Here is a 13,868-nt window from a genome sequence, read left to right as displayed (position 1 = left end):
CTGCAGGCCTGTGACCTGACCAGAGGTAATACACTCAGGGGAGGGGGGAAACTGCCTTTTATATAGCGATGGAATTTTTTCCTGACCGCTTTCTAACATTAATTTGGATATCCTTTTCCATTTGGTAACCATCAAAATAGTCTCTTCCATACCTATCTCATGATGGAAAGATCATGTACAGGTATATGGATGTATAATACGTAGCTTTTCTAGAGTGCCAGGGCTGAAATCTTTGCTTCTAGTGAGCTATTTTAATCTATTTTACAGCAGATCCTTTATCTGTTCACATGGAAGGTTTTCTTCAGGTCTGAAGTTAATGGGTAAACATTCAAAATTAAATGGTACAAAACTGGTTAAAGGTGTTGGTGCTTCATAATGTATAACTAATGTTACTGGCAAGTCGGATACAACCATGTGCAGTGCTTGATCAATATCTGTATGCTTTCATTTTCTGAAGGCAACAGCTGAAGCCAACAATCTTGCTGCAGTAGCAGGAGCAAAAGACACCTACAACAAAGGCATGGAGCAGGTATGTTGATTACGAAATTAAGGCAGTGGTATGTGTAGTAAGGCCTCTGTTGTAGAGTTATGCGTAATGTGGTGTTAAACTGTTACACGGTTAACATACTAATGGACAAATTGGCTGAGCATCAGGACTCCCATGTGTGAAGATCACACATGCTGCAAAAGTCACAAGATCTCTCGTGAAGGAGGGAGAAGGAAATTGATGGTGAGGTAGGGGGGTGGGATTGAGATGTATTCTCTACATGCTAAATGACTTGAGAATTCTGTTAACAGCCGCTGATTAAAAAGATACGAAGCAGCTAGTAGAATGAACAGATACATCTGGTAGTAGTATCACCGTACAGTGTTCATACTAAAAAATATAAAAAAAATTGTTTGGGTTTTGGAGATATTACACTACTGATTTCTGATGATTTTCTGTAAGGCTATAGAGCAATATAAATGTGCCGTAAAATGTGAAGATTAAAAGGTACTTAAATATTCAGTATTTGCAAAATCCAAAACATTTCTTCCAAATAGCTACATGTAGCTAACAATTTCATTCACCATATGCTACTTCAAACTCCATTGTGAAGGTACTCTTTTATAGTGAACACACTACCAAGGCCCACTGCAATCTCAGACCACAAAGTTGGGCAACAGTTTAAAGCCACTTATCACAGAACCATTGACACCATGTGGGAAATTCTGAAATACAATTGTACATCTATGTTATAGATATCAGAAGGTCTTTCACTTACTGTGAAGCATGTGCCCATGAAAACAGCATCAACTTAAGAGTTCATCTGCTCCTGTAGCTACTGTAAATTAGTGCCATGGCCACCTCTGGATTACTGTGGTGCAGTACTGGCCACTACACCACAAAAAGGATATTGCATAAGGACATAAGAACGGCCATACTGGGTCAGACCAGTGGTCCATCTAGCCCAGTATCCTGTCTTCTGAGAGTGGCCAATACCAGGTGTGCCAGAGGGAATGATCCATCCCATTGCCCATTCCCAGCTTCTGGCAAACAGAGGCTAGGGACACCATCCCTGTTCACGTTGGCTAATAGCCATTGATGGACCTATCCTCCACGAATTTATCTAGTTCTTTTTTTAACCCTATTATAGTCTTGGCCTTCACAACATCCTCTGGCAAGGAGTTCCACAGGTTGACTGTGCGTTGTGTGAAGAAATACTTCCTTTTGTGTGCTTTAAATCTGCTGCCTATTAATTTCATTTGTTGACCCCTAGTTCTTGTGTTGTATGAGAGAGTAAATAACACGTCCTTATTTACTTCACATCAGTCATGATTTTATAGACCTCTATCATATCCCCCCCCTTAATCATCTCTTTTCCAAGATGAAATGCCCCATACTTAATCTCTCCTCATACGGAAGCTGTACCATACCCCTAATAGTTTTTGTTGCTCTTTTCTGAACCTTTTCCAATTCCAATATATCTTTTTTTGAGCTGCGGCGACCACATCTGCACACAGTATCCAAGGTATGGGCATACCATGGATTTATATAGAGGCAATATGATATTTTCTTTCTTATTATCTATCCCTTTCTTAATGATTCCCAACATTGCAGATGATGAGAGCTTGGAGATGGTTGACAAGAAGGGCATGGAAAAACGTCCTATGAGAGAAGAGATTGGAATTATTTGCCTTAGAAAGGAGACTAAAGGGGAATGAGTCTATTAAAATAATGAATGGTACCCAGAAGGTAGATCAGGAATTTTTGTTCTCCCTGACTCACGACCCCAGAACAAGGGGATGCCATCGAATCAAACTAAAAGGTGGTAAATACAAAACTGATGAAAGGAAATCCTTTTTCACACAATTTGTAAATGGACTGTAGAGCTCACAGCCACAGAAAGTCAGAGGCGAAGAACTTAACGTGATTCAAAAAGATTGGGTACGTGTGGTTATCAAGATTATCACTGATGATAATTCTAGATGATAAAATCTTTGGAAGGGATACTAAACCTCATGCTTCAGGGATTAAGCCTGTCTTTTCTGTATTAGAGATCAGGATGATGCCTAATGTGGGCAGATTACCCCACATCTACCCATTGCAGGGTTCTTATACCTTCCTCTGAAGTATCTCGTGCTGGAGCCTGTCAGAGACAGGATACTGGACTAGGCAGACTCCAGGTCTGATCCAGTCAGGCAATACCTATGTAATAAAATGGAGTAGGAGTATTCCCATTTTGTGAAGACCTTTGAGGTTTTCAGATGAATTGTTATAAAAGAGCTGAATTATTTCTCACCTGAAGTCATGACTGGCCATGGAGATGATTGAAATATTGGAGAATTTAGACTTCAGGTAAGGAATAAACAGGAACAGATGTTTTCTTACAGATCCTGTTTCTATAGGAACTTCCCAAGTGTTATATTTTATGTACAAAATAAGTGTGGCTAAACAAAACAAGTCTTTATAAACATCTTCTGGATAACTTTGAACATTTTTTATACCAAGTCTTGGTGTGACAGATGGGTCTGAAACTTTTGACACTAAGAACAGAGTAGAAATAATTGTTTTGGTCTTTATCTTAATTAACACTAGTTTTAATCAAGTCTTTATTATCAGTGCTACCATAGTGCCTAGGAGCCCAAGTCATGGACCAGAACCCCACTGTGCTGGGTGCTGTATAAATACTGAAGACGGTCCCTGTCCCAAAGAGTTTATAATCTAAGTATGACAAGGAAGAACAGGTGGATACAGACAAGGAAGCACAAGGAAACAGTGAGGCCATATTGGTCATCTTGATGAGCAATGGTCTCACTACAGTTAGGCTGCTGGCAAGCGCATGAGAGGCAGCATGGGAAGAAGCATGAAGGGACTTGTTTGAGAATGTAACTTGTGGTTGATGGATGCTAACATCACAGGCCAATCAAAGGTGGGAGTCAGTAAGTTGATAATGAATGAGAGAGCTCATTAACGGCCTTGACAGTAAACACAAGCGACTTTTATGTTTGAGGTGATAGAGAAGGGTGAGTCAGTGAAGGATGCAAAGAGAGGAGAGATGGTCAAAACAACGGGCTAGAAAACTATCTTTGCAGCAGCATTTTGACTGGAGGTAAATGGAGCTAGGTTACATTTGTCAAGCCAGAAAGAAGGATGTTGTAGTAATTGAGATGATTTGAGACTGGACAAGAGTTCTAGCTCTGTGGATGGATAAGAAAGGCCCTAGCTTAGAAATGTTATGCAGAAAGAACCTTCATGACTTAACCATAGCCTGGATGTGAGGACCTAGAGTGGTCTGGTGATGCCCAGGTTATGGGCCTGAGTGACTGAAAGGATGATGGTGCTGTCCACAGTGTTTGAGAAGGTGAGGGAGGAGACAAGGAGTTCTGTTTTAGCTGTGACTAGCTTGTGCTGACAGCTAGACAGCCACAAGATATTAGAAATAGACCAAAATTTTAGTATGGACAGAAGACGACTGTTCTGGAGTAGAGAGAGAGAGATCTGAGAGTCAACAGCAGACTTGAATTTGTATTTGTGGATGAGATTACCCAGAGAGAAGGTGCAGAGGGAGAAGAGAAGGGGGACCAAGGCCGGAGCCCTCTGGAATCACCCCAGAGAGCCAGATGGGGGGATGAGGAGGATCCTCTGAAGGTCACACTGAAGGAGCAATTAAAGAGGTAGGAGAAGAACCAGGAGAGGATAGTTACAGAAGCCAAAGGAGGACAAGACTTCAAGAAGAGAGTGGTCGGTGGTGTTGAAGGCAGCTGATGGGTCAAGGAGGATGAGGATAGAGTACTGGTTCTGAGCTTTGGTGTGGAAAAGTTCATCTTGCTCTTTGGCAAGAGCAGTTTCGGTGGAGTGTAAGGGGCAGATGCCAGATTGGAGAGGGTCGGGATGAGATTAGAGGAGTTCTTCTACAGACCGATCTTTAGCAGGAGCCATGTAAAGAAAGAAGACTAGGATAAACCATCCAGAATGATAGTTTGATTTATGCCTCCCTTGAAGGGGGCAGAATGGATGGGCAGGTGCATGTTGCTGGTATAAACTCTTGTCCTTAATCTCCCCTTGAGAGCATTAAGTCTCTCCCAGATCACCTTTTTACCTCAAGAGGACTGGATGGGACTCCTTAGAGCAGCATTGACTAGCTCCATCATCTGCCAGAAAGGGTCCCTGGGGCACAAGGTACTTGTCCTCTCTCCTGTATCCCTGGTTCCCATTACCCAGGTGCAAGAGAGCAGGAGTGAAACCCATCTTTCCTGCATGGCCCTTCAGAATATGGCACCAGACATGTCGACTTGCTGAAGACCATGGCTTCATATTCAGAATTGTAAAGGCAGGGTGCTGTGATTAGCAGCCCAGCTGTTCAGTAAAGCTGCTCATAGCAAACCCACTGAATAGGAAACTGAGCATGCCCAAGTACCTCCTCGGGCAGAGGGAGGCCTTTATCATTCAAATCACCTGCTTGCCCTTAGTGAGTCTCTGATGCACTCATGAAAAGGTAATGTGATGGGATGGGCAGCTGGGGTATTCCTTGGGGTCTGTCTTCACACACTGCTGAATTTACCAAGAGCCAAGGAATTATGACAGCATTTGTTTTTGTGAACTCAGAATATGGCCCAGTGTGTTTGATTCTGGGTAGACCTGTTAAATCTGCTGTGTTTGAAATCATCCCAACTTTGAAAGAGCTGTGCTTATGGATGTGTGTTTCTGGGCTGGACACTTTTCAGAATACTGCAAAGTTGAAGTTCTGAGCAGATTAAGAACGCTTCCCCAGCCTCTGGTTCTTGTTTGTTGCATCATAACTGGTTCGGTCATCTTTTGCTCAACTGACTGGTGAGAGGCACTCCATGCTGTGGGTCCCATTTTCTAGTTTCACTTAAATGATTTTATAGCATTTCCTCTGTTCCTTTAAAAGCTCTTTTGGAAAGGACCCATGGCAGCAATGGACACTTGCCCCCTTCAAGAGGGGGCTGGGGCTGCAACACAAGCAGAGAGATGGACACAGCTAGGGCTTTGACCAAGCTCATGAGACACTGGTTGTACAGTCCTAGTGGCTTACATTAGCTAAACCCAGTAGCCTCCTAGTCTGGCTGGAGGTGGTACAGTGGCTGATCCATCAAGCTAGCTACCTTTCCACATCTGATCATTTAGAACCAGAGCATCTCTTTGCATCCTAGCTTAGGATTTGTTCTTGTTAACCAGGCTGCTGAGGGTGGAAATTGAGTAGTTTGAAGTCGTGCAAGCGGTGTCTTACGTGTCCTTTTAACAGACCAGAAAATCACATAACTTTAATTGGAGGTAGATTGGTGAATCCCTTTAAATTGCTCCCCCAAGCAACTTGATTACTTTCTGTAGTCCAGAAATGAAGAGATGGCACCTTCAGAGATCTGACTGATATTTCAGACTCTGTGAGCCATTAGAGTCCTGTGAAATCAAGTTTCTGATATGGAATATTTAAATCTACAGGATGCAGTCACAGCTGCCAGCAGGGTTTTAAAAAAATCCATTCTTCCGTAGGGAGAAAGGGAAGCTCTCCCAGGCTGGGGCCATCACGTTTTGCAGAATCTCTGGTTTTACTGGGGGAGGGAATGTTTCTAACCCTTCTGGGCCATTAGCTTTCCACCCCTAAGTGAACAGTGTCGCTTGATGCAATGCTGTCTTCCCAAGTCTGCAGGCACAGCTACAGCCTGTGCCACTATTGATAGCTTTGCCCAGCTGCAGCCCAGTGAAAACTGGGGATAGACGAGGCCTAGATGGCATCCGTGGGTAGGTTCACCCGGCTAGGTCCAAAACAGAGGCTGAGGCGAAGGCTAGAGTTCGTTACCCCTTTCCCACCTGTTTTAACAGCCAAGAGGTTCTGAGATTCTGTTTCACCTAAAAGGAGAGACTTGCTTCTGTGTACTTATTCTGTGAAGGTGAATGTTACAGCAGGTCCACAGTTTCCTTGCTGCCACTGAGCCCCCTGCCAAAAAACCCCCAACAAAAGATGCTGGAGAATATAAAGTCATGTTAGACTGAACATTACCAGATGGTCGAGGCCATTTCTGATTCTTAGGCTTCAGTCTGAAGCAGGAGTGTCTTAACTGCTTACCTTGAGCTTTGGAGTGTTCTGACTGTGGTCAGTTGCAGGCGAGTGTGGTGCTCGAGCTACTGCCCTCTAAGGATCGAACATCAAGCAGGTAATGGTTTGTTGTTTCGAATGCAACGTTGGACAGCACAAGCTCTTCCTGCTGTACCCTGACCCCTCACGTCTGGTTATTCTTCTCACAGGTTTGTGGAGGAGATAAGCCTTACATTGCTCCGTCAGACCTGGAGAGACAGCACCAGGATTTTAAGGAGTCAGCTGTCAGACAGTTCTGTTCTGTGAAAAAAATGGGAGGAGAGGAGTTCTGCCGTCGCTACCAGGACCAGCTTGAGGCGGAGCTGGATGAAATCTATGCAAACTTTGTGAAGCACAATGATGGCAAAAACATCTTTTATGCTGCTCGTACCCCTGCCACTCTGTTTGCTGTTATGTTTGCCATGTATATCATCTCAGGACTGACTGGCTTCCTTGGTATGAACTCCATCGCTAGCCTGTGCAATCTCGTCATGGGGCTAGCACTGATATCCCTTTGTACTTGGGCATATGTTAAGTACTCTGGGGAATTCAGAGAAGTTGGAACAGCCATTGATCAAATCGCTGAAGCACTATGGGAACAGGTTGGTATCTATTGAACTATGAAAGTGTCCTTTCTTGGATGAACTTGCCAATTACGATTTCTGTTTAATGCTGTTAATCAAAAATTGTTCTAGAGCAGACTAAAGAATTCAAGTTCTTCTGGAAGGTAAAATGAACTCAGAAGTATAGACATTGTGTAACTTTCAAGGAGGATACCTTGGAGAAATTAGACTATAAAACCAGCCCAGGATATCATCCAGTGTCTAATTACCTGAGGTCTTTGCTGACACTAAGTTCTGAGAGTAGCACAAAAGTGGAAGGATTTTTTAAAAAAATCCTTGTTGTTTACTTTTCTCTAAAAGGTAAGTTTGAAAACCCGGTGAAGAATTCTTAGAGAGGTAAGTTGAAGTTGTTGAACGTCTTCATTTCTGATATGGTGCATGCGAGACTCCATTGATCTACTGGAGCAAGAACTGTGACGCCACAACACTGCCCAGAATCATCTCTGTATCTGTCATCCCCTTGCTGTTGGACAGCATGCATGGCACTGAAGAGAAAGCTAATTAAAGGCTGCAGGGAAGAAAATTAGAGGTAATGAATACCTGCAAGGAGTCCAGCTTGCAGCAGCTTCCATAGGAGAGATGGCTGTGTTTTCTCATATTGGGAAGACAGACTGTTTTAAACATTACTAATAATATTTTGAGTAGCATAGTGGCTAGTATAGTTGCCCACGTAAAAACGTTTGCCGGAACCAGTGGTTCTCAACCTGTGGCCTAATCAGTGCACAGCTGTGGCCCATGCGACATTCTCAGGGCCATACAAGTAATATATATTTTGCGTGGATGTGGTATATAACTCAGAAAGCTGCATATGTGGCCCACAATGGTAAATAGTTGGAGAACCACTGGCTGGAACAATTTGCCTTTCTTTTTAAAGCTAACATATGATATGACCTTACATTAAGGTAGCAAATGGTGGTAGATGAATTTTCATTCAACTCTTAATCTGGGAACATGTAATTCTGCCTTTATAGCCTCAAGCCAATCTTGTTACTACTTTATCTGATTGGCCAACTATATGGGTCCAACTTTGAGGTTAGAACATAGGATTTTTGACTGCTTTTCAGAGACTGAATAGGGAATGCCTTTAGGAAAGGTTACTGGAGATTCTATAGTTCTAGTACCTGTAGTGTAGTGGATGTGATGCTTTGAGTAAAAATAGGCAATGACTTGTGCTGAGATCTCAGATGAGAGATGTGATGCTAAAAAGTGACAAGCAAATAGTTGTGTGAGGTAGAAAATAAATACTTAAGGCCTCACAATGGAAACTGATTGTTTAATTACTGAATCTCAGTTCAGGATTACTGTATGTGAGATGGTACGGGGCAATGTGCAGGATGATCAATCTCTGTTCTCAGCTATGTAGGTTACCTTTGACAGATTTTTTTTCTCAAATTACAGGAAGCAAAACTAGACAATAGGTTTGTAATTTGAGGAAATCAGTTAAATTCTCGTAATTTACTTTCTGTGTCCTAATTCCTGAAGCTTTGAAAAAATCCATACCCTCCTGCAGTCTGATATAAATTCTGACTTCAGAATTGTTTTGTCCTAGCTTGAAGTGGCTTCCTCGAGTCTAGACTTCATCAGCTTCACATGTAAAACTAGGGTTTCTAAGCATGCGGTTGGGTCCTTACTCCAAGGAAGAGACCAGGTCATAGTAAATCAACACTTCAGTTTTGCTGGCAGAGCTATGTTGGTTCAGGGTGTGTGAAGGAAAATCACACCCTTAACTGACCTAGCTGTGCTGACGAAGACTCTGGTATAGATGCAGTTATACTAGCATAAAAGCCTTTTCCTGGTGTCACTTACTTTGCTTGGGAACTCTCTTGCTGGTGAAAGCTCCATTCCTACTACGAGGGTTTGCCAGTACAGCTGTACTGACTAACCCTTTCTAGTGTAGACTCTGTGACCGAACCCGTCACAGAGACCCCCTTGGGACTGTCACCTGATGGGCTGAAATTATCTCTGAGCCCGTTTTCCCTGCCAACTTGAGACTCCAGAACCCTGCCTTGTTGAGCCAGACATGCTAGCCTGCTGCAGTACAGACCCAGGTCTGGTCCATACCCCCAAAGCTGCAGACTTTAACCAAATACTGCTCAGCAGGTCACCTATCTCCAGCACCCAGAAACCCAGTTCCCAATGGGATCCAAACCCCAAATAAATCCATTTTACTCTGTATAAAGCTTACATAGGGTAAACTCATAAATTGTCCACCCTCTATAACACTGAACATAGAATCATAGAATATCAGGGTTGGAAGGGACCTCAGGAGGTCCTCTAGTCCAACCCCCTGCTCAAAGCAGGACCAATCCCCAACTAAATCAGAGAGATGCACAGCTGTTTGCTCCCTCAGGTATTAATCACTTACTCTGGTTCATTAATAAACAAAAGTGAGTTTATGAAGTATAAAAAGTAGGATTTAAGTGGTTTCAAGTAATAACACAGAGAACAAAGTAAGTCACCAAGCAAAATAAAGCAAAACACACAAGTCTAAGCCTAATACATTAAGAAACTCTTTACAGGTAAATCTCACCCTTAGAGATGTTCCCATAAGCTTCTTTCACAGACTAGACTCCTTCCTAGTCTGGGCCCAATCCTTTCCTCGGTACATTCCTTGTTAGTTCCAGCAGGCATCTTAAGTGAAAAGCAGTGGCTTTCTCATGATTGGGACCACCTGTTTGTTCTCTCCCACCCCCCTCTTATAGCTTTGCACAAAGCAGGAATCTCTTGTCTCTCTGGATCCCCACCCCTCCTTCTAAATGGAAAAGCACCAGGTTTAAGATGGATTCCATCATTCTCTCTGGGTTGGCTTACATGAACACAGGAGGGCTTGCAAGTAAACAGAGCCATTTACAACCAATTGTCCTAGTCAATGGGAGCCAGCAAGATTGTAAGCCATCATCAATGGCCCACACTTTGCATAATTACAATAGGACCTCAGAGTTGTATCTGAAGCTAGAAATATAAAGTATAAGACTGATACATGCATACAAATCAGATGAACACACTCAGTAGATTATAAGCTTTGTAATGATACTTTACAAGGGATCTTTTGCATGAAGCATATTCCAGTTACATCATATCCACACTCGTAAGCATATTTCCATAAACATATGGAGTGCAACGTCACGGACAACACCTGTCATTGCCATTGGACTATGCATTATACTGTGAGATAAGAACCAGTTCCTCTCCGATTGCTAGCCTAAGGCCTGGCTTACACTTAAAAATGAGATTGACCTATTTGTGTTGCTCAGAGCTGTAGTTAGTTCAACCTAGCCCTCAGTGTAGCCGCGGCTCCTCTGATGGAAGAATTCTTCTGTTGACCTAGCTCCCACCTCTGAGAGATGGATTAGCTACATCTGTGATGGATGGGTTCTTCCCAATGTAAGAAACGTCCACACTATAGCTCTCTAGGGGTACAGCTGCAGCAGCTGTAGTGTAGATGTGCCCATCATCATTCTGAAACTGAAGATGGATTCCTTTGTCCCATGTCTCATGCATGTTGTTGCTACTGACCACTTCTAAATCTCTCTGCTTTTCTTTTTTCTCTTTGCTTCAGAGGAATCCCAGGAAGGTGAGAAATTAGCAGCAATTAGTCTTATTAATTAGTTGCCTTTATTTTCCTGCTGCTTGCTGCGAGTCCTTTTCCTAACCACTGAATTCATATTTTAGGTGTGTTCCAAACTCTTTGAAGTTGTTAGACGTCGAATGATTCGCCGTGTTCTTACATCAGCGCAGCGACAGCGACTCTCGTCCAACAATAACAAGAAGAAAAATTAGACAGTATTTTTACATTTCTTTCTGTATCTGAAGTGTTCACACTTACACATATAGGACAATAAGCAGGACCGTCTGGGCCGGTCTGCATAAATGCTGTAAACATACCAGATTGATGCTGCATATAGGGTATGGAACTGCACAGCCATCTTCTAGGAACTGTAAAGTGGTTTGAATTCCGTGAAATGCTGCTGTGTAGGAGGAGATCGGTTTTGTTCATGATTCACCTCATTACTATAGCAGCACAGCTTTTCACCATTTCCTTTAGTGCATCATGTTCTTGTTTATTTTTCAGATTCCAAGATCTTAATTTTTTCATTACTTGAATTCTTGTATTTTATATTTTTAAAGGGTTATTTATTTACCTCCTCTTTATTTTGCACATTTCTCATACCACAGGTATTGAAGCCCCTGAGTGATAATTTGATGGAGGATAACATGAGGCAGTCTGTAACAAACTCTATCAAAGCAGGCCTGACCGAACAGGTGTCTCATCGTGCCCGATTAAAGACAGACTGACCATTCATCTCCTCTTCAACTCTGCCCTCTCATCCTAGACATGCTGTACAATGAGAACTCAATAAAAATAAACCAAAGTTTACAATCAACTATAGAAGTAGTTTAGTGTGACTGGCTTCACTGATTGGTGCCATCAAGTGTGAAAAATAAGTTTGTCAACATTAAGCATTCTCTTTAATCTGCTTCTAAGACAGACCAGTGCCATGGAGACTGGTAAGTGCGGGGACTCTACATGCGGTTTTAGTGTGTTGTGCACGTGTCCCAGGGTGAGTGACGTTCCGCCTTTCCTGAGATGGTGCAGTCTGGCGTGCAATGGAAACGTATCCTCTCTACAAGGATATTTCAGGGAAGTAATTGTCAAATGTGTACAAGGAAATCATGTAACAGTGTGTTTAGCCACCCAATATCCCATTGGAACTTTTAACTTCTGGAGGATTTATAAAATCACTGTATCAAGAGTCAAATTGAAACGTCAGTGAAGCCATTATTGAGCCACTGTATAAAGAGGATCTTGCTTGACTGCTTTTTACACCAGTGTTATCCGAATGCATGTTGGTTCCTTACAAAAAATGACATTAGAACTAACTATTGTAACTAAGGAAGTGATTCCAAGTGTACATTTGTCTTGCCTTTTTGATTCACACACTTTGTCGGAGAGGCACATCAGGAAACTGAGCTGTCTTTTTCTGCAGTTTAGCCTTCGTGCGTATAATAATACGCCATTGACGTTCCTGGAGGGCAATTCCATCCAAAAAAAGTTGCCTACAGCTAGGAAGCAGTGAGTGAGGGTGGTTTGTACAGCGTGTTGAGTTTTTATTTTTAAGAAGTCAGATAGGGCGTGTACATGAAATATAAATATATAAATACAATTTTGTATCAAAGTTTTGTAGTTTATGGCAAAACCTGGTTCTTCGGTAGGCTAAGTACAGTCCCTGTGATGGAATGCTTGTGGCTCATGTAAACGTGTGAATGCATCAACAGTTCGACGTTTTTGATATAGTTGTGATATTTACCTGCCTCGAGCACTGCGATCTCTCACCCCGGGAAATCAATGGGAATGTTGGTTGTGAAACTTATTGTCCTCTGTTGCATTTTAAAGTTATTTCCTGTAATTTATTTTCAGTACATGATTAAACTAAGTTGTGTATATATTAAATGAAACTCCTCTCTTATTTAAGAAATGGTGTTTACATGTACTCACTCTATAAATCATGCCAGCTATTTAATCTGAAAAGATAAAACAAGAATTGCATGCTGTACTTAGCACAAATATATGCTCCAGCTTTTAATGAAGATGAACCTGAAAGTATATTGGTCCCCTTTCATGCTGGAATGTCTGTCTTTGAAAGAGAACACTTTGTCTAGCAAGTCTTGTGTGTTTTTTTTAAAAAAACACACACACAAAAGTGGTGGTGGTGGTATAAGATCTCATCCTAATTAATACCCCACAAAGCACACTAGGTCACTTGTTGAGTTGCATGTCAGTTTCCAAACTTCATTGATTGTATTTTTCAGAAACTTGGTTTTGTTATGGATTGTGACCTTCAGTTCCATATGTATTAAGCTGATATGAATGAAAATGTTTTCAAATATATATAAGACAACTTAAGAAGGGTAACTAAATAGCATCTTAACTATTTCAGTTTCACCTGAAAATGATCAGTTGCGCAGTGGATTGTTTTGCATCCCTAGTTACTTACCTAGTAGCAAAAGCATGAAACTGATTGGTTAAAGCTCCTAGAATTTTTTTTCAGACAAATCAAGGAATCAAGTGAAGTCTAAAAATAACATGCACTAGGCATAAGGGAATTCTGCCATGATTGTTTCATGCAATAGGCAATAAATTCAGATAGGGAAACACCTGGAACATCAATGTAGCTTGTCTATTTTTTTTCTGGAGTAGCAGGTGTTTTGAGTCTGGAGAAAGTCTTTGTTTAACTGAGACAAGGTATGTGAGGTAATATCTTTTATTGGACCAACTTTTGTTGGTGAAAGAGACAACCCTTCAAGCTACAAAAACTCAAACAGGCATGTATATTGGGTTATGTGGTTTCTTTAAAATTTAACAAGATGGGATGCAGTTTAAAGTACAGCAAATAGAACTTTTGAAGGTTTTTTTGGTTGGTGTTGGACAATCTAGTAAATTACAACAAAGATAAATGAGAATTCTACAATGCCTTCACAATGGTGCCAATTTACTCCATCATAGAATCATAGAATATCAGGGTTGGAAGGGACCTCAGGAGGTCATCTAGTCCAACCTCCTGCTCGAAGCAGGACCAATCCCCAATTAAATCATCCCAGCCAGGGCTTTGTCAAGCCTGACCTTAAAAACTTCCAAGGAAGAAGATTCCACCACCTCCCTAGG

General features: G+C 41.9%; 1 protein-coding gene across 5 annotated transcripts in view; it reads left to right on the top strand.

Moving 5' to 3' along the window:
• ATL2 (atlastin GTPase 2) overlaps window positions 1-12,661 on the top strand; it is a 57,317-nt gene extending 44,656 nt beyond the window's left edge. Inside the window, exons 11-15 of one of the 5 annotated variants that reach the window (XM_048842247.2) lie at window positions 458-529; window positions 6,752-7,183; window positions 10,764-10,778; window positions 10,877-10,987; window positions 11,381-12,661. In XM_048842247.2, the coding sequence (XP_048698204.1) occupies window positions 458-529; window positions 6,752-7,183; window positions 10,764-10,778; window positions 10,877-10,984 (627 nt within the window). In that variant the 3' untranslated portion in view covers window positions 10,985-10,987; window positions 11,381-12,661. The other 4 variants (XM_048842245.2, XM_048842246.2, XM_048842248.2 and 1 more) reach the window with 4 other exon arrangements.
• Window positions 12,662-13,868: the final 1,207 nt, after the last annotated feature.

This window comes from Caretta caretta, chromosome 3 (assembly GCF_965140235.1).
Source record: "Caretta caretta isolate rCarCar2 chromosome 3, rCarCar1.hap1, whole genome shotgun sequence".
NCBI classification, from domain to species: domain Eukaryota; kingdom Metazoa; phylum Chordata; order Testudines; family Cheloniidae; genus Caretta; species Caretta caretta.
The sequence above is the reverse complement of the archived record's forward strand: the minus strand, read 5'-3'. Positions and strand labels throughout refer to the sequence as shown.